This window comes from Eutrigla gurnardus (genome assembly GCF_963514095.1).
Source record: "Eutrigla gurnardus genome assembly, chromosome: 17".
NCBI classification, from domain to species: Eukaryota; Metazoa; Chordata; class Actinopteri; order Perciformes; family Triglidae; genus Eutrigla; species Eutrigla gurnardus.
In genome coordinates, this window is record NC_139928.1 from 22,588,222 (window position 1) to 22,607,656 (window position 19,435).

The window sequence follows — 19,435 nt, forward strand, 5'->3', positions numbered from 1 at the left end:
TTCAAATCACTTAAAACACATTTATATAGACTTGCTTGTATGTGATGTCGTCTTTTTCCATTTACTTTTCATACATTTAAATGTATTGTATTCATCTGTTGCAATATATTAGTACATGTTTCCGGTTTATTACAACGTATGGTTAGGCCAATTTGAGCACTATTCTATGGAGGGTTTGGTTTAACCCTAAATGTCATATTCTCAGATGAGTAATTTTTAATTAAATTAATAAAATAATAATTATATTCTTTATTATACATACAGTATAGATAGATAGATATTTATTGTCATTGCAGGTTATACAACAGAACTTCTTTAGGAGCATCTCTAGTCTCTTGTTCGTATTTATAAAATAGAAAATATTAAAATGTAAGAATATATACTGTATACAAACGAAAACACCATCAAATTAACTCAAAACAAAGTATAATATGCATCAAATTCATAAAAATAATAATCTGTGGTTACAGCCTAGGCAACACCGGCGCCTCATGCTGCCCTCTTCCGGTCGGCACACAGCACGAGCGCGGCTGCGCGAGGACGCCCCCCCGCCCCCCCGCTTGGACACAGAGCGCGCGAACGCACCCACGTCTCTCTCACAATCGGGCTAGCTGTTAGCCGTTAGCTTCGCGTCGTTCCACTCTGTACTTCAGCGAACGGGGGTCTGCTGGCGCACCGGAGCCGGATCCGAGACCCGAGACCCGAGACCCCAGGCATCCTCAAGTCTCTGTGGACTATCTAGATCATCTGCGATGGCGGACAAGGAAGGTAAAGGCGACGTTTTATTTTATTAATTTGTGTTTTTCAGCGTTTTAAGTGACATAGCTAGCGTTAGCCCACCGTGCTAGCTCGGCAAGCTAGCGCCGGAGACGACCCATAGGCAGTCATAACAAAAGCCGGGCTGCATTTTTCATTGTGCTAGCAACAATCTACGTTTCAGCGTGTAGTTAATAGTTTCCGCTCCAATCGGCGTTGTCTCCTAACGTTAATTCACCCCCCCTCCCGATACGGCTCATCTTATAATAACGTAATAATAACGTACGTTAACACTTAATCGTTGTAGCATGCTAAGCTAACGTTTCTGAAAACACACTGCTGCCGGATGAACGACAGCAGGCTTTTGAGTCGTGTGCAAAGACGCACTATTACCGCTGTTTATTAACAGTAATTACCGTAGTTACTACCTCCGGAGTTGCTGTCGCAGTTCACCCTAAATATTAAAACTGTCATCGCCCAAATGAAAGCTATAACTTGAACACACCTCGTAAAAAAAACCCTCTGATGATTGATTGATCCGCGACAATATTCATTAATCTCTCTCTCTGTGTCTCTGTGTCTCTCTCTCAGCGGGAGCGTTTGACGATGCGGTGGAGGAGAGAGTGATCAATGAGGAGTACAAGATCTGGAAGAAAAACACTCCCTTCCTGTACGATCTGGTGATGACCCACGCTTTAGAGTGGCCCAGCCTCACTGCTCAGTGGCTGCCCGACGTCTCCAGGTACACACACACCTACACACACACACACTCTTTAAATAAGTGGTAATAACAACAATAACACTTTTTATTTTCTTCTCCCCGTATCAGGCCGGAGGGGAAGGACTACAGCGTTCACCGGCTGGTGTTGGGCACGCACACGTCCGACGAACAGAATCACCTGGTCATCGCCAGCGTCCAGCTGCCCAACGATGACGCCCAGTTTGAAGCCTCGCACTACGACAGCGAAAAAGGAGGTGGGAGAACGCTGAATGTACTGTATGTTCATGACCAAAGCGCCTGCTGAATGTAAATGTAAATAAAGCCATTTAATTTACTTATTAGCTATTACACATCACATCCTTGAAATGGGATTTTCTGGTGTTCTTGTATGGATTGTATTTTTTCCTAAATTGCACTAAAGCAGAAAAATATGTAATTTTTTCCCCCCTGCAGAGTTTGGAGGCTTCGGCTCAGTGAGCGGCAAGATCGAGATAGAAATCAAGATCAACCATGAAGGAGAGGTGAACCGTGCCCGCTACATGCCCCAGAACCCCTGCATCATCGCCACCAAGACCCCCACCTCAGAAGTGCTGGTCTTTGACTACACCAAGCACCCCTCCAAGCCAGGTGGGCTAAACGTGGCTCGCTGAGAAGTATGCATCTGCTTTGTGTTGATTCAGTGAAATAATCTGACTTATTCGCTGTATCAGTTGATGCGTCTGGAGAGTGTCACCCAGACCTGCGTCTCCGAGGCCACCAGAAAGAAGGCTATGGTCTCTCCTGGAACCCGAATCTGTCCGGCTCCCTCCTCAGTGCGTCAGATGACCACGTAAGTAGATTCAATCACTGTATTCAAAGTATTGTTACCGGTTTAAATGGCACGCGCTCATCATTTTGTCTAATTTGTAGACGATCTGTCTGTGGGACATCAGCGCCGTGCCGAAGGAGGGGAAGATCGTCGAGGCGAAGACCATCTTCACCGGCCACACCGCCGTGGTGGAAGACGTCTCCTGGCACTTGCTCCACGAGTCGCTCTTTGGATCTGTAGCCGACGACCAGAAGCTCATGATGTAAGAAGCTTCTTGATGACGACACAAATATGAAACGGTTCACCTGAAATGTGCATTTTAATTTAAATGTTTTTTTTTAAATCGCAGCTGGGACACACGCTCTAACAACACCTCCAAACCCAGCCACGCAGTAGACGCCCACACCGCCGAGGTCAACTGTTTGTCCTTCAACCCGTACAGCGAGTTCATCCTGGCATCCGGCTCTGCAGACAAGGTAATGGAAGATTCCTCCACACCTTCATTGTAATCCGCTGTATTGGGATCAGTAGGGGTAATGTTTCTCTCTCCCGCTGACAGACTGTGGCTCTTTGGGATTTAAGAAACCTGAAACTGAAGCTGCATTCCTTCGAGTCACACAAGGACGAGATCTTCCAGGTTGGATATTCATCACGTCTGACGTTTTATTACTAAAATAAGGATAGCAGTATAGTCAGCTGTTCTGGGTGACCTAATCTGTGCTCTCTGACTGGCTGATCCAGGTTCAGTGGTCACCTCATAACGAGACCATCCTGGCCTCCAGTGGAACAGACCGCCGCCTCAACGTCTGGGACCTCAGGTAAACGAAATACCGTCGTACTCTCAATCTCTGGCTAGCAACATTGTTTGGTACCAATTTAAATTCTCTTCTTACTTTCAGTAAAATCGGAGAGGAGCAGTCACCAGAAGATGCAGAGGACGGTCCGCCGGAGCTGCTGGTGAGCCTCGCCGAAGCCCTCAGAACTTAAGGAGTGTCTCTATTAATAGTAGCATCAGCTTGTGTCATCATAATGGAAACGCTGTCTTTTCTTCCATCTGCTAGTTTATCCACGGAGGCCACACGGCTAAGATCTCCGACTTCTCTTGGAATCCCAACGAGCCCTGGGTCATCTGCTCGGTGTCCGAAGACAACATTATGCAAGTCTGGCAAATGGTAAGACAATCTAGAAGATGAGGCATTTTACAGCAACATGTTCTCCAAACCCCTGAAAGGGTGGATCAGAGCAGGGAGCAACGGAGCTGCAGGGGAACGTAACATTTCTGCTTCTGTAAACGGGAAATCTCAGTCCAGATCCATCGTTTGATGTATCAGTCGGAGTGATGGAGGGAAAAGTTACTACATTCACTTGTAATACTTCCTGATACAATCTTGGTTGAACATTTCTCTTTGAAAGCAATTGATCTTTTTTCAGCAAACCGATAAATAAATCCCAGCCTGACTGTGTGGCTGACTGATCGACATCGATTCTCCTTTTCAGGCTGAGAACATCTACAACGATGAAGACCCGGAGGGTTCGACAGACCCTGAAGCTACAGTGTAACTCCCACCTCCCCCCCCCCATCACAAACTGCAGCTACTTTCTCCCCATCTTCCTTTCTCTACTTTACCGTGGGACACCGTATGCTGTAAATCACTGTAAATACAAGAAAGAATAATCATGTTTCCTCCCAGCACTCAGTGAAGAAGTCTCCTTTTAACCGAGTAACTTATTTCCTGATGGATCTCACTCAGTTTTGTTTGTTTGTTTTTCGCACTGCGTATAAAGGATATATTTTTGTAATCTAATTGGCTCTCCCTCCTCGCACCTGAAAGGTTGAATTCATTCTTGATCCTGAGATGGTGATTAAACAAACGAGTGGTGATTCACAATGACCTGCTGTTAGAAAAGTGTAAACAGCTGCCTCTGTGCATATTTTAAGTAATAAAAAAACGCAGCCCACCTTTTTTGACCAAACACACAGCAAAGTGACAGTTACTCAGATATACAGTGTGTGTCATATTTCTCCTTCAGTCTGGTCATCACCTAAATGTGACACTGATTTTCATACCAGCTGCTTCTGAATGAGAAAATAAATAAACAAAAAGAAAGACATTTTTAAAATGTCCGTTTGTGGCTCCACCTCCTCCCTCATCTTAGTCATACATTAATCATTTGTCGTGATATAGATTAGTAGCTGGACTTTTTCTGGGTTCAATATTTTGTAATTGTACAGTGAGTGCATTCTTAATAAAAATGTGTTTCATTGGTCCTTTTTGGCTCCGCTTGGTCAAATAATTATAAATGTGTTGCTTATATCTTTAAGAAGATCGAGGTCTTGCTAAGCTTTGAAGTATTTATAACTGACTACATCTTAAGTGAGAGGAAGTTGTACCTCATGACGTATCGCTCAGACCTTTTTATTTTTATTTGAAGTGTCTGGTTAAACTTCCCCTCACTCTATTACTCTACGTCCCGACTGTTTAGTTCTGCAGCCACGTTGCCCTTATAAGTCCACAAACCACCTCTGCTCTCCATGCAGGACACAAACTCATCAGTCGCACTCGGATTACAACGAACACAAAGCTTTTATTCATAACAAAAACCTGCCTACAAGCAGCAGCAGTCCGTCATGTTGAGACTGCTTTAAAAAAAAAAAAACGTGTAAAGTGCTTTAACTGAATTCACTATGTTGCAAATTTAAAAAAAAAAGAAGAAAATTCATGTTTTTTCCTTTTCATCACGTTTTATGGTCCTCAACGGCAGCCCTGTAAGAAAAAAGGGTTTTATTAGAGCTTTTCCCTAAAGGATATTTCTAGTGTGACTCAGAACAGATCTCACCTGAAAAGGTGGAGTTGTTTGTTAAGGCTGTCCCTCAGCTCCTCTATCTCTTTGGTTTGTCTCTTCTGCATCTTTAACTCTGCCTTCAGCTCTCTGCTGCGGTCCTCCAGGAAGTAGACGGTCTCCTGTGAAGAAGAAAACGGCCTTAATTGCTGATTCTCAGATAAAGGGACCGGTTGTCTTCCATCCCGCTATGTGTACCTTGTACTGCCCCGCGTCCTCTCTCCTCTGCAGGTAAATCAGTTTGAGTTTCTCCTCCAAACAAGCCCTCTGGAGGTTCAGCTTCTGGACCTCCTCCTTCAGGGGTCTCAGCTGGGCCCTCAGCTCCTGGGCCTGCTCCTTGGCTTTCCCCAGCGCTCCGGCCGTCGCATCCCTTCTCTTCAGCAATGTCAGCAAAATGGGTTCATACCTGACAAAGACAAGGAAAAATAGATTTTTCCCAGTTTCAATCCTGTGTTCCTTGTTAATCTTTCTTTATATACGCCAAATATTTGATTAGAAATTTATTATCGAGACCACATAAAAAGGTTTAGTCATAACCAGCACCTGTCCTCCAGCGCCTTCAGCCCGCCCTGCAGATACTGCTGGATGTCTCCACAGGAGTGCCTCTTGCATTGGCTCAGCTGGTCCTGGGTGCTGCTGGTCTGACTGGAGCTCCGGGCCTGATGTTGCGCCCGGAGGTCCGAGAGCCCTTGTTGTTGAGCCGCCCTGAGCCGGGAGTCCTCCTCGGTCAGCTGGAGCACCAGCACCTGCAGCTTCTCCTGGAAGGTGGAAGGCGTTAACGTCCCAACGTGATGCACAGATAGAAAGATTTGTCTTGTGGAGGTTCTTACCTCGTCTCTCTTCAGCAGCTCCACCTCGCGTTGCTGGGCGTTGAGGGCGGCCTGGTTGTGGGCACAGTCCCTCGCCATGGCGAACAGCCTCCTCTTCAGGGCCCTGAGCTCCTCGTGGAGTCCCTGTCTCTCCAGGTTCACCTTCCACAGCATCCTCTCCTCCCGCGCCCTCTCCTCCCTCAGACTCTGAATCTCCCTCTTTCTCTCCTCTCTTCTCTCCTGCTCCTCCTTCCTCAACACCTTCATCAGCTCCGCCGCTCTGCTGTCGATTCCCTCCTCTGCCTCCTCGCCGTTGCTGCCCTCCGCCTCCCCTCCGTGCTTGTTGCCTCTCAGCTCCAGCACCTCCATCAGCAGCTCCTTCCTCCTCTTCTCCAACCGCTGCACCTCCTCCACGCACCGCTCCATCTGAGACCCGAGTTCGGTCAGGTCAGATACCGGATCGGCGGTGTCCATCTTGAGCTCCTCTCTCTCTTCGGTTGGCAGTTCGGCATCGTCTACTTCAGCTCCCTTTGTGTACGTAGACGTGTACCCCGTCTTTGTCGCCTCGCAGCACATTGGATCGTTTTCTGTACCATCTGATGGCATTGATGACTCCAAGAACTCAAACCTAGGATCAAGAACAGCCTGGTCTCGCCATTCCAATGTTTCCATCGAGAAGCCACCCTTGTTGTCGTAGCTAAGAGTGGCCTCCGCCCAGCCTCCGCCCGTTGCTGAACCCCCTGTTTCCAAAGCTTCATCTCCACCCACATGCATCGTCTGGGTCTCCATCGTCATCGACCTCCCTTGTTGAATGGGCGCGACTGTATCACCCCTACAGAGATTCTTACTGATGTGCACGTACTCTTGGCTTGCACCTGTCGCCCAGCCTTGTGACTCAAAGTCCATCCCGGATTCCTCCGTGCAGCCCTCCAGCATGGCCAGCATCCCCGACAGCCGACCCTCATACGCCACCATGGTATCGCTCAGTTGGTTTCCCGCCGAAGTGAGAGGCATTTCTTTCCGCCCAGAAGCTCCCGCGGTTGTGAGGCACCTTTCAACACCTTGCTCCTGACCCTGAACTGGCTGGTCTTCTGATCCGGCCCCGTCCATGTGAGTGTCGATGTAGCTTGTGGAGAGATAAGCTTGGTTAGAAGAGCTCATTTCTCCGTAGCTCTCGATCGAATCTGCCTCTTTGCGGTGGCTATGAGTCGATTCCGTCGAGCTCGTTTCGTCGTAACTCGTAGAGAACTGAGAGCCGAAAGGGACGCCGATGAGCTCCTCGCAGCTTTTCAGCAACTCGTCCATCTCCTGTAAGTATGGCTTGATCAGAGTCGACTGATGCAGCCGCGTTCCCGGAAAGGCGAGGCCTTGTTCTGAGAGGGTCCCGCCTGGATCCGCATCCTCTTCTTTAATGAAGAGAGGCTTGAACCCCGTAGACGAGATGTCATCGTCCTCCATTTGGTTTGTCCTAACTCTTTGTAGTCAGAAGCCTTCCTCTAGGATCGTCTCATCCTTTTGACAAAAAGGCACACCAATATATTAATGCGTAACAAACACGATGGCTGTAGTCGTTGGCAGTCGTGCTTGCATGTCAGGAATACCAGGCCCGACCCAAGAGGGTTAATATCTTGGCCCCCCGGACCCCTTGTGTAAGGTATTCTGACGACATTAGCACATGTTTAGACGGGGAAGGGTGCAGGAGGGGCATGCTATCTAGCAGCTGTCCAGCAAAGCCCAAGCACCCCAGGGACCCAATCACCCGTTGGCAGTGATCACACCCCTGAAACAAGCCCACTCATGCATTCACATGAACGCTGTGACATATTGTGTATACACACACACACAGACAAGATTTTCATCCGAAGTGCCAACAAGTGGCATTACACAGATTACATCGCAGAGCAGATTATCATAACATGTCTCGGTGCCGACGGATGGACAGTCGCACCCCCCCCCCCTCCCCGGTGAGTAATGTAGCTGTAATTTCACCCTTCTGAGGCGTCTGCCAAGACTGTCCAGAGACTCCCCGAGAGTAAATTGATCAAATTGACCCGATACAGTCATCGGCGGGGGATCAGCGATGTAGAAAAGGGCAAAGAAGACAAGTGTGACATTTGTTTCCCTCGACCCAAAGACTCCCTCGAAGTCCCAAAAGTCCAAGAAGTTTGTGTTGAATGAGGTTAGATCATAAAACATTACATCGAAGTGCTCAAGTCTACAGGACTAGATGGTGTCTGTGCTGTGCATGGCCGACTAAAGCCCCCCCGAGGGTGGGGGTGGGGGGGGGGGCATGACAGTCACCAGCTGTCTTGCTGCAGGCCAGGCTTGGGGGGACATTCCTTCAGACCTCCACAACCCAAAAGACAATATCAACCTTTATCTTCTTATTTCAAAACACATTAAGCCGTGACCTTTCCTGATGCAAGTTTTGCTAAATTAGTAAGTGAGTTAGTTATTTGGAAGGACAAGACACGTGTGCTGAGGTTGTTTGTTTTTTCTTTTCGTCAGCAGTTTCCATTCAGCGACCGACAAATCAAGGGAACAGGAAGTAGAATTGTACTCACTTCGGCCCTCGTGCTTTGTCCTCAGGACGAAATCTGGTCGAAGTGAGTCGAGGTCCCGGCGAAGAGTGAGCGGGAGGAGTGTGTTCAGATAAACTTAGAGACAAGGGGGGGTAAAGACCCAACCTCCTCTCTCTCTCTCTCTCTCTCTCTCTCTCTCTCTCTCTCTCTCTGTGACCATGACTACCTCGGTTCTGTTTAGGTGTATTAATAAACACTGGGCTGGCAGAAAGAGGAGCTGGCAGGCCGTTTCCACCAAAGAGATATAAAGGATTTGCCCAAGTGGACCTCTAAGAATTAGACCGAACACCTGGTAGCCGCCACGTTTGTCTAGTTTTACCTCACATAAGCCCCTAAGAAAGGGGCTTTTACTGTCTGTCCTGAATAAAGTGGAGGAGCAAGCTGTTGTATGTCAAGATATAACGGTAGTTTCACACTAAACTAAAAGGTGAAACTAGAATTCAATAATTTTCTGGATGTTTTTATTGATTTTAAGTAAAGTTTGGGATGTTTTTACCTCGATGATGCAGATTGACTGGAGGAGTTACAGCTGGATACATTATAATTATAGCTGTCGAGAGGTGTGTGTGTGCAGGGTTTATGGTGTGTGTGTGTGTGTGTGTGCAGGGTTTATGGTGTGTGTTTGTGTGTGTGTGTGCAGGGTTTATGGTGTGTGTGTGTGTGTGTGTGTGCAGGGTTTATGGTGTGTGTTTGTGTTTGTGATGAAAGACAACACGGCTCCCAGATTCCACCCGTGCCGCCTCATTATCAAGAGGTCTTTAAATAGCAGCCGCTCGCTTCTCTGGCCGTTTCCCGTGGGAGGATTGGTTTCCACCTGAACTTGTGACCCCCAACAAAGGACCACAGGTGGTCTTCAGTAGTCCGAGGACGGAGAGGACGAGGCCGTGAAGGACAAGAAGAAATGTGTAAAGGAGGAGACGATGGAGGCGAGACACCTTTCACATTCATTCTATCATTCATCTTACCCTCCTTATCATACGTCACACCTTTTATTACACGCTGTTTGGGATATTTCTATACGCATATGAACACATGTTACAGTCAGACACCACTAGATGGCATCATAGTTTAATTTTAAACCGTCTCATCCTGAGGTAGAAGAGAATGTTGAATCTAAATAACCATTTTTTTGGTTTAGAAACCTTTAGAAAACTTTTTTTTAACTATTTTTCACAATCTTTTCTCCTTGTTTGTCTAACTTCTTTTATTTCCCCACATTTGTTTTTGAAGGTTAATTCCTGCTTTTCAAATGGAGACAACGTGCTGGTGAGATTCAGTGTTTCCATGACATGATGACATCACGGTGACCTGATTCACCTCCTTGTTGACCACCATGACTGTTTCAACACGTTGTTCGAAAACCCCCCCCAAAAAAAAATCCTCTTTTCCTATCATATCCTTTCCTGAGTAGAAGATGGAGAGCTCATCAGTGGGTGTTTACTGTGAGACAAGAGGGGAACCAAATATTTCAGGGGGCGTTGTCGGTTGGATGTCCCACTGAGATTTGCCGTCCATATATTTGGACCGGTTTGTTACCATCTGCTGCCTCAACGCCCAGAACATCAGTCTCCTCCTCTTCCTCCTCTTCCTCCTCTCTTTCCATCCTTTAAATCACGCTCACATTCACAAACAGCACCGAGAACCAATCTATTATTAATACAATATAGAGTGTAACATATCATACATAGATATAAAGTAATGTATTATTTGGGATCACCTCTTCATGCATATCCCATTAAAAACCAAAACAAATGTGCATTGGGTTTGTTTTTTGCTCTTAAAAACATCTTTCTTTTCCAGGAATAATTTAGAAAAGGTTGCACTCACGGTTTTTATTCAATCTGGGTGGTCTCACCAAAACTAGTGCACACGTTTAACACCCAAACAGACCATCATAATTACACTACAGTAGCTCCACACGTGTTTTATTTAGAAAAGCCATCCAGCAGTCAGTTTTAATTGTGTGCTTTTGAGACAAACAAAACAATGGTTGCACATAATATACAACTTAACATACGGCCACCGTCGACACGTACAGCCAAAGTGTTAGCGGCCTGTTTTTGTCTGCATCCAACACATTCTTATAGATGCATTTCATCTGCATGGGAATCCAGACTTAAACAGTGTGTTCATGTTGAAAACAGGCTCACAAAACACTCAGCCATTTGGAAAAGTAAAGTTCTGTTTCTGCATGGATGCATGTCTGTGAGTTCATGAACTTTCTTCTTTAGAGGACGTCGTTTGCGGTCAGTCTTTACTCTATAAAGTCACTTTGGGACCGGTGCTTCTACTGCCGAGAGAAGAAAAATGCCTTGCTTAAGGGCGCCGTAACCATTTATTGTGGCAGGAGAGAACATTGCTCCTTCGATTTCCCCCCCGGGCAACATTGCCTCAGTTGGTCTGATAACAAAACTTCTGTTCGTAAAGTTCGTAAAGTGTGCTTTAATGACGGCGACCTCATCGGCTGTTTATTCTAAAGAGAGTGCCTCCATCTTCTTCCTGTCATCGGCCACCCCGGTGTTTGGCTTTACGTGGTCTTAAGGGATCACTTTGTATAAGGGGTGTTTTTCCACGGTTCCGTGTTGAGAATGTCCTCTATTTAAAGATGACAGACACTTTAGCTTTAACTCGATAGTTCCCGCAGAGCTGCGATCAGCTGTTTTCAAACTCTGAAATCAAGATAGAGGTTTGTCGGGGAGTTTCACGGTTGGGACGGCGCCCGGGGTTTGTTCTTTTTTTTTTTGCATCAACCTTTTCTGACAGTTGTTTATTGTTCAGTGAAATCACCTCCATGCTGTTACACAATCACAACGAGTTCCCATGGTGCAGATGATCAGCTGATACGGAGAGATGAGATGACATGCTCGGGCTGGGAGGATCAATAACACCGCGGGTTCAGTCACGCATCGTTCACTTCTTACAGGAAATGTTTGTGCAACTCCACTCGGCATCACTGGAATTATGTCAAACTGATTCATAAAGAATAAATTAAATGAAAACCTAATGTTTTAATTAATTGAACTTAAATTATATGTTGAAAGGACAAATGGAAAATAAACTCTTAAATATATTCTTTAAGTCTATATAACATAACTGAATATCTCTTGTTGATCAGAAGTAATTTTTTTTGTTGGCTCAATTCACAATAGTTATGTTGCTAAAGTACAAGTTAGTTATGTTAGTTTACCTTAACATTTTTACTTTTAACTAACCTAATACAATCACATGGAAGCTGATGACAAAAAAAGACAATTTTCTTTCAGTTTTTTGAGTGCGTTACGATGCCAAATGTTAGCGTTTTATCACAAAGTCTAGCCTCAAGCACGACCGTAGATTTGTGGTCTCGGTTCCAGGAAGTACACCGGTGTTTTAGCCGCCACACTGGTCAGAACGCTGGTATAAATGCAGCGTTCCTCCGCTCTTACTCATGCAGCTCTTTGCCACTTTAAGCACAAGCGTCTATCATCGAGGCTGCTAGAGGACATTCTGTTCACCTGAAGCTTAAAACCAAACACATAACGGCGGGATGTGAAGTTAACGATGTTGCCGCTGTGACTCATCCGACACTCAAATGGTATGTAAACGTTAGTTTGAGGTACCACCGTAAATATTTAAGATTGCTTCCGATAATAAAACACGTTTAATGAATTTGTACTCGTGAAGCCTTAAAGTTCAACTGCACAAATGTGTTTCTTAATCCCCCCCGTCGTTCTTTCAGGAATGGTTCCACCCGAGACTCCAGCTCTCCTAATTAGAAGTTGTGCGAGTGCCAATCCTGTCACTTTAATGAAGATTTGACAGAAGGTCATCTCGGGTTTCCTGAGCTTCGAGGTCAGCGCCTCATTTGAACGACTCCCCACCGGAGAGATTGAAAACAGGCCGATAGTTCCTCTGTGGAGCGAGACAAAGAAAGAACAGAGAGGGAGATGGTTGCATGGATGGAAAACAGACTGTTTTTTTTGTCCCGTCCCAAACAGCAACCACACCCTCGCAGGAATTCCTGCTGCAGAACGGTTTCACGCCATGCGCTTTAAAGACGCAGCTCACCCGTAACATGTTCGGTGTTTTATCGTACGTGAAGCCTCCATGTCGCAGAAAAGCGTGCACGAGGAACTTAATGCAACCATGTGTGCATGTTTGACTTTTTGCAGTTGAGAAGAGAGGAGTTAAATAGTTACGTGAAAAAAGCTTTTTTTCTTGATCAAAACCTTGTCTTGTGTCTAGGACTAAATATTTCTGCATGTTTTTTATTTGAGTAAACGTGTGTGTGTGTGTGTGTGTGTGTGTGTGTGTGTGTGTGTGTGTGTGTGTGTGTGTGTGAAAAGCAAGAACTGAAACAGGCCAGCATCAACTTGTCCGGGTCAGAAGGAAAACACAGATTGGCTCATAAAACTTGATGGACGGCTTAAGGGGTCAGACACACACACGCACACACACACACACACACACACACACACACACACATGCAGAGATCTCCTCATCTCTAGATACTATCAGACAGAAGCAAACACTCATCTACGAGGTTCAATTTCCAGGTTCTACAGCCGATACAAGAGTTTTGAGGCAGCGGTGATGTGCATTGTTTTGGGATTATCGGTATTATGCTGAGTCATGCTTCTGCCCCACATGAACATTCATTTCGAGGGATAGATTAACACGCCTGTTAGCAGTAAAGGAAGTGACCCTCCTCTAGGTTCATTGTCTCCGTCGTCTTGGCTCCGAGCCCAAAATCTTCCCCAGAGGTTCCGCTGAAGAAAAAAACGCCTCACAGCTTCATGTTGGAAACCACATCTTCTCCGTCCTCTTCATCACGTCCTCACCAGAGAAATGACACAGCACTATTTACTCCCCTCCTCCCATGCAGAGGTGAAAGTGGACGCCTCCCTCCCTCTCTGACAAACTCATAACCTCATTACTATTTGTGCCTCCATCATTTGTATTCTTCACACTCTTTCTTCCACATTTGAACTAGTTTGCTTTCTACTTTTTGTTTCCCAGCAGACCAGGATGTGTTCTGGTCCGCGGAGACAAAGCTGCCTCTGTTGCAGAGGAATCCCCCCTCTGTGCGTTTTCACATCCGAGTATCAAACCTGGAAAACTATTATTACACGCCCGGCTCCCTCTCTCTCCGTCCTCGTTCTCTCACCTCTCCTTCCACCCCTCCCGTCCTCCATGTTATAAATACTGTGGAATGTATCTTTGGGGAGGTTTTTTTCTTTGGTCTTTGTTTTTTCTCCCCATCGCTGCTTTCGATTACATGTCGGCCTCTCAGAAATGCATTGAGGATACTCTGGAGAATAAACATGCACACACTTGTTAAGATAAAAAGACAGAGGTAACACAACAAACGCAGGTGAGAGCTGTCGGGTGTAGTTTGTGTTTGTGTGTAGTTTGTGTTGGGTGTAGTTTTTGTTTGTGTTGTGTGTAGTTTGTCGGGTGTAGTTTGTGTTTGTGTCGGGTGTAGTTTGTGTTTGTGTGTAGTTTGTGTTGGGTGTAGTTTTTGTTTGTGTTGGGTGTAGTTTGTCGGGTGTAGTTTGTGTTTGTGTCGGGTGTAGTTTGTGTTGGGTGTAGTTTGTGTTTGTCGGGTGTAGTTTTAGTGTTTGTGTTGGGTGTAGTTTGTGTTGGGTGTAGTTTTTGTTTGTGTTGGGTGTAGTTTGTGTTTGTGTTGGGTGTAGTTTGTGTTGGGTGTAGTTTGTGTTTGTGTTGGGTGTAGTTTGTGTTGGGTGTAGTTTTAGTGTTTGTGTTGGGTGTAGTTTGTGTTTGTGTCGGGTGTAGTTTGTGTTTGTGTCAGGTGTAGTTTGTGTTGGGTGTAGTTTTAGTGTTTGTGTTGGGTGTAGTTTGTGTTTGTTGGGTGTAGTTTTAGTGTTTGTGTCGGGTGTAGTTTGTGTTGGGTGTAGTTTGTGTCGGGTGTAGTTTGTGTTTGTCTGGTGTAGTTTTAGTGTTTGTGTCGGGTGTAGTTTGTGTCGGGTGTAGTTTGTGTCGGGTGTAGTTTGTGTTTGTCTGGTGTAGTTTTAGTGTTTGTGTCAGGTGTAGTTTGTGTCGGGTGTAGTTTTAGTGTTTGTCTGGTGTAGTTTTAGTGTTTGTGTCGGGTGTAGTTTGTGTCGGGTGTAGTTTTAGTGTTGTTGCTGTCGAGGGACGGAGAGGAGCAGTCGGTGCAGAAGGAATGTGTCTGCGGCCGGACAAAGGCGAGTCGGGAATGATAATGCTGGTCTGAGAGAGCCGGGCTTATCCAGACCGGCAGTATGGATTTCCTGCCTGCGGCCTCCTTTCTGTCACACACACACACACACACACACACACTCACACACACACACACACACACACACACACGCACACACACACACACACACGCACACACACACACACACACACACACACACACACTTATTATGTTCTTTATTACTTTTGCACCACAACCACCTTCGTGACACAATGCACACATTTTGTCCCGAGGTCGTAGTTCAACCTTGTCAACAACGTTACGAATCAACAAACGAGCACTGCTTTGATTTAATATTCTAATCGCACGTTAGCGTCGTCATGGTAAAAACAAATCCAAAATAAAGACTTTGCATCTGGTTATTTTAGAAACACCTCAATTGTCCTCAGTTCGATTTCCAGAAATGTTCGTGTGGCGTACGAAATACAAATATGAATGTATTTATTGTACGTACATAAAATGTGATTATTTGCTACAACTTGTGAGGCGTCATTGCTGGACTCAAACACCAAAATATCCACGGCTGCCATTAAAGATTATAATTTTATGATATAAATCTTACTCAATCTGTCATATAGTACAGTATACACAGTATATATATACAGTCCTGTCTCTAGCTTATCAATGTCCTCATATGGAAACGCATTCTTGGTCAATAAAGTGGATTCTGATTCCCATGCATTTATGTAACATTCAATTCTGTGTGTTTAGTTTCCCTCCAGACTCACGATAAGTACGTCTCTGTAATCTCCTTCCACGGCGTATATAATTAAGAGAAAAACGTGTGCCTTATTTCTTTACGACTTATATATTCTACAACGATCTGAAACTCTTTGCATTTAACTTCCAAACGATGAAGATTCGGTGGAGACGGAAGAGAAAGGGAATGATTTTGTACCTCTTTCTCTTCACTGCGAGACACTCACACACACGGAGGGGCGGCTGTTTTCCATTGTATCGCCATGGAAACGTTAAAACATTTCAATCTGGCGGGCAGGAGCGAACTAAACGATGAGTCATTCTGACCCCTCCCCAACACACACACAGTACGGATTCACTCACTTCTTCACTGAAGAACCATGACTCATCTGCACTGATTTTGATTTAATCTGTAATTTGATGTCATATTTTCTCCGTAGGAACCCACTCTGGGCTGAAACATTGTCATGGGAGATGTGGGCACGAGGCCGTGGTCTACTTGAGGAGCGAAGGCCATTGAAGACGAGCTGACAGCGACGTCCTCGGATCGCGTGCCAGATTTAGCCCAGGAATCTCAACGGACAGGTCATTTAGCCGCCTTGTTGCTCGGACCGAGAAGAAGGCATGAGGGCTCTGATGAGGGCTAATATACATTCACATGAATAGATTACACTGCCGGGGTGCTGTCCAGCAAGGTTTTTTTATTGCAGTGTGATTTATATTTGTGGATATTTATGACTTCTTCAGAAATGTTTCTGCTCCTGTTTAGTTTAACTCCGGTGTTGTTGGTTGTTTGTGTTGGTTACAGGAACATTAGAGGGGGGATTTGTAATTTCTTGGCCGTTTCGGTAAGAGCTTAGGTCATCTAGTGCTCCTTTCAATTCCTGAGTGATAGCGATGCAAGGAAACATTTATTTATTCACATCCTTGTTAGCAGTCGACTCTAATAGAATACAGTGGAAACCTCTTTAGTTCAAATTACAATAAAACTATAAAACAGTATTCTTCTGTTTTTAGAAATACAGTCATGTCTGTAGTGCAAATGTGACTAAATTCCTTCTAATTTCTTTGAGGCCAGAAAATTACACAGTAGAAGAAAAAACAGAAAAAACACAGTATTATAGGAATGAGTACATTTAATGTAGGTTGTATTTATGTTACCATAAGTTGTCCTGAATGAAAAAAGACCTAAAACGAACTCTGTAGGCCGACTCCATTGACAAATCGTCACAGACATGTTCCTTCTCCCCACCCCCCCCCACTCTCCTGTACATTCAAACCAGATGAGCCAGTCCTGCAGACACACACACACACACACACACACACACACACACACACACACACACACACACACACACACACACACACACTTGCACGCCCAGTGACGTCAGCTTGTTGCATCCCTACCACGGTGGAGTTTGAGACTCGGTGGTTAGAGCTTGTTATGTTGACAACCGGATGAGACCCCCCCCTGTTAGTCTGTCTGTCTGATTGTGTGTGTGTCATGTTTTTAACGAGGGGGGTGTCACGTTTCCACCTGGCTGCACTGTGACAGCAAAGAGCCCCTCCCTCCTTCTCTGTAAAAAAAAAAACCTGCCTAACCCCTTCACCTATTTTCAGGCCACTTTCCAACACCGGAGAGAGATTCCCAGGGAACTCTTTCTTGTGTTTTATTCCCTCATATCTCTCTATGGATACACCGGTCGGAGGCGTTTATTTTTCTTCACCAACTGCCATGACACCTCCTCACCCAGGGGTTCCCTTCTTGAGGGTCACTGGGATGAGGGCACCCGATCCTCGGAAGGGAGGCTAGACAAAACACCTGGACAAGAAACCACTAATGACCCGTGCTGCTCAAAGGAAGGACTCAGTAATGAAGTTTAAAGAAAAAGGCAAACACCAGCTGTTTGGGACAAAAAAAGGAGAAGCAACCGATGGTGGAATGGTGTGGCTGCCTCCCCTAACAACGCTGTGAGAGGTGGGAGGAGAGAGAGAGAGAGAGAGATAGAGAGAGACTGGCTCCCATACAGAGGGAGGGAGCCTCATTCACTCTGCTAAACACACACACACACACACACACACACATGCGCACACGCTAAGCAAAACTGTTCTCAGGCTGAGAGAAAACGGACTGCACGCTCGCTCGGTAAGTCCAACACATTTTACAGCACATGAGGGGTTTTTTGCATTGTTATCTAATGTTACGCAGATGATGTGAATTTATATATCTACAATTTTTGTTGTTAATGCTGCTTCTACTTTTTGTTGAATTGAACTTCTCTTCTCTCCAACTCTCTATATACAGTACACTTTTTTTCTGCTGATGTGAACCACATGCACACACACACACACACACACACACACACACACACACACACACACACACACACACACACACACACACACACACACACACACACACACACGATCAAGCTCTGCAGAGGTCCAGCTTGCCTCCCCTGGGGTTTCTCTCCCCTACATACACAAAAATGAGAGGCTAGAAAAAGAGGGAGTTGGAGGGGCGGACGATAGTAGGGGAAACTTTAGTAGGACAATGTGGGAACACTCTGACATTACGTTGTTCACAGTGAGGCGGGTCTATTTCCATGTTTGATCCTCTGATTTTACTTTTTTTTGTTGAATCTGCTTGAAGCTTTCTCCGTCGTCCCACTGCGGTTTTCATTTTATCCTATTTTTCCTGTCTTTCCATCTCTCATCCTGCTGATCTCATTGTTGTCCCAGGTGGTGACAGACAGGAAAAACAGAGACACCGAGCTAAGGCCAGTGAGGGTCAAAGGGGGTTCATCGAAACCCCCGCAGAGAGAGAGCAGGGGAGGGTTTTTCAAAGTCCTGTGGCTTGTTCTGGATAAGAAGACACGCTGATCCGTGCGTGGAGGTACCGGGACTCGGCTCCCACCAGGACCGACCGACCTCCAACAGGATGTCCCGGAGGAGGTCTACGGGCGAGCTGGTGCCCAGGGACGTCACTGAGATCTTAGCCCGGGAGGCGAAGGCTCAGCGTGGGCAGAAGAAGCCCGGGAGCTCCTTGGGTCAGGCCTTCAGCTGGTTGAAGGGGAGCCGGAGTAGAAAGAAGAACGTCGGCAACGGGCCGAACCGGACTGCTGTCGGTGGGACGGACGGCAAACTTCCGAATCATGACGCTGCAAAAGGTGAGGGGGTCGCACTCATCGATACTGTGACACTAAACACAGATCACATGACGAAGTGTACTAGGACTTGTTGAGAATCATTGCTCCACGTTGCAGTTTCTGCTTTTTTACCACCATTCAGCTGCTGGTTTTGGTTGTCTGGAGTGCAACGTTATCATTAATCCGTGTATTTGGGGTTTATGCCGCTGTAGTAAACCAGCCGATGTGTGGCTCATTAGATTGAATGAATGCAGCTTGGACGGAAGACTGTCAGATGTGAACTTCCTTGTCAAGGTTCGGTTTGGTCGAAGATGTGTTTTGAAGTCTCGGTTTGCTTGTTTGGCGACTTCACCGTTTCATCCCGTCTTGTTTATCGTCCGCCGCGATATCGGACTTGTATGGTCACGATTTGCCTTTTGAGAAATGTGTTGATTTTTTGGGGCGTGAGATTAAGATGAAAAGGTAAACAGGATTTTGTAGAGGACATCGGTCTGGACATTTATATTTGGCAAAAAAGTGGCACACACACACACACACATGCACACGCACACTGACCCAGGGTTCTAATCCCCATTTCTGTTTACTGATGCGTTTGCTTGGTCGGCAGCACAGAGATTACCCACAGTCCCCATTTCCTGTTTTTGTTCCACCTCCAAAGCCATCCCTTTCTCTTCTGTCATTGTGTGTGTGTGTGTGTGTGTGCGTGTGTGTGTGTGTGTGTTACTGTAGTAACTGTCCAACAACTCTTGGAAATCCCAAATCCGCAGTCTTTCAGACCTCGTTCTGGTCCCTGTGGTTTCTGTGCTCGTTCCGCCTAAAGAGAAGCTCCATCCATCCCTTATTATTGCCT

The 19,435-nt window shown here is 45.9% G+C and overlaps 3 protein-coding genes across 3 annotated transcripts in view; 2 read left to right on the forward strand and 1 right to left on the reverse strand.

The window, feature by feature from the left end:
* Window positions 1-599: 599 nt before the first annotated feature.
* On the forward strand, window positions 600-4,554 carry rbbp4 (retinoblastoma binding protein 4). Its single transcript, XM_084032082.1, has 12 exons — window positions 600-768; window positions 1,348-1,498; window positions 1,586-1,731; window positions 1,931-2,104; window positions 2,188-2,306; window positions 2,387-2,547; window positions 2,635-2,761; window positions 2,845-2,922; window positions 3,027-3,103; window positions 3,185-3,242; window positions 3,347-3,457; window positions 3,783-4,554. The coding sequence occupies exons 1-12, from the start codon at window positions 753-755 to the stop codon at window positions 3,843-3,845; spliced, it is 1,281 nt and encodes a 426-aa protein (XP_083888208.1). The 5' UTR covers window positions 600-752; the 3' UTR covers window positions 3,846-4,554.
* A 297-nt stretch (window positions 4,555-4,851) lies between these two features.
* Window positions 4,852-7,439, reverse strand: sync (syncoilin, intermediate filament protein). The gene is made up of 5 exons (XM_084032066.1): window positions 5,957-7,439; window positions 5,670-5,884; window positions 5,325-5,532; window positions 5,124-5,248; window positions 4,852-5,050 (listed from the first exon to the last, which is right to left on the reverse strand). Exons 1-5 carry the CDS (start codon window positions 7,391-7,393, stop codon window positions 5,023-5,025), a joined length of 2,013 nt encoding a protein of 670 aa, XP_083888192.1. The 5' UTR covers window positions 7,394-7,439; the 3' UTR covers window positions 4,852-5,022.
* A 10,016-nt stretch (window positions 7,440-17,455) lies between these two features.
* Window positions 17,456-19,435, forward strand: part of nhsl3 (NHS like 3) — a 27,932-nt gene continuing 25,952 nt past the window's right edge. Inside the window, exons 1-2 of the mRNA XM_084032057.1 lie at window positions 17,456-17,582; window positions 18,179-18,606. Coding sequence (XP_083888183.1) covers window positions 18,378-18,606 — 229 coding nt within the window. The 5' untranslated portion in view covers window positions 17,456-17,582; window positions 18,179-18,377. The remainder of the gene's footprint in view (window positions 17,583-18,178; window positions 18,607-19,435) is intronic.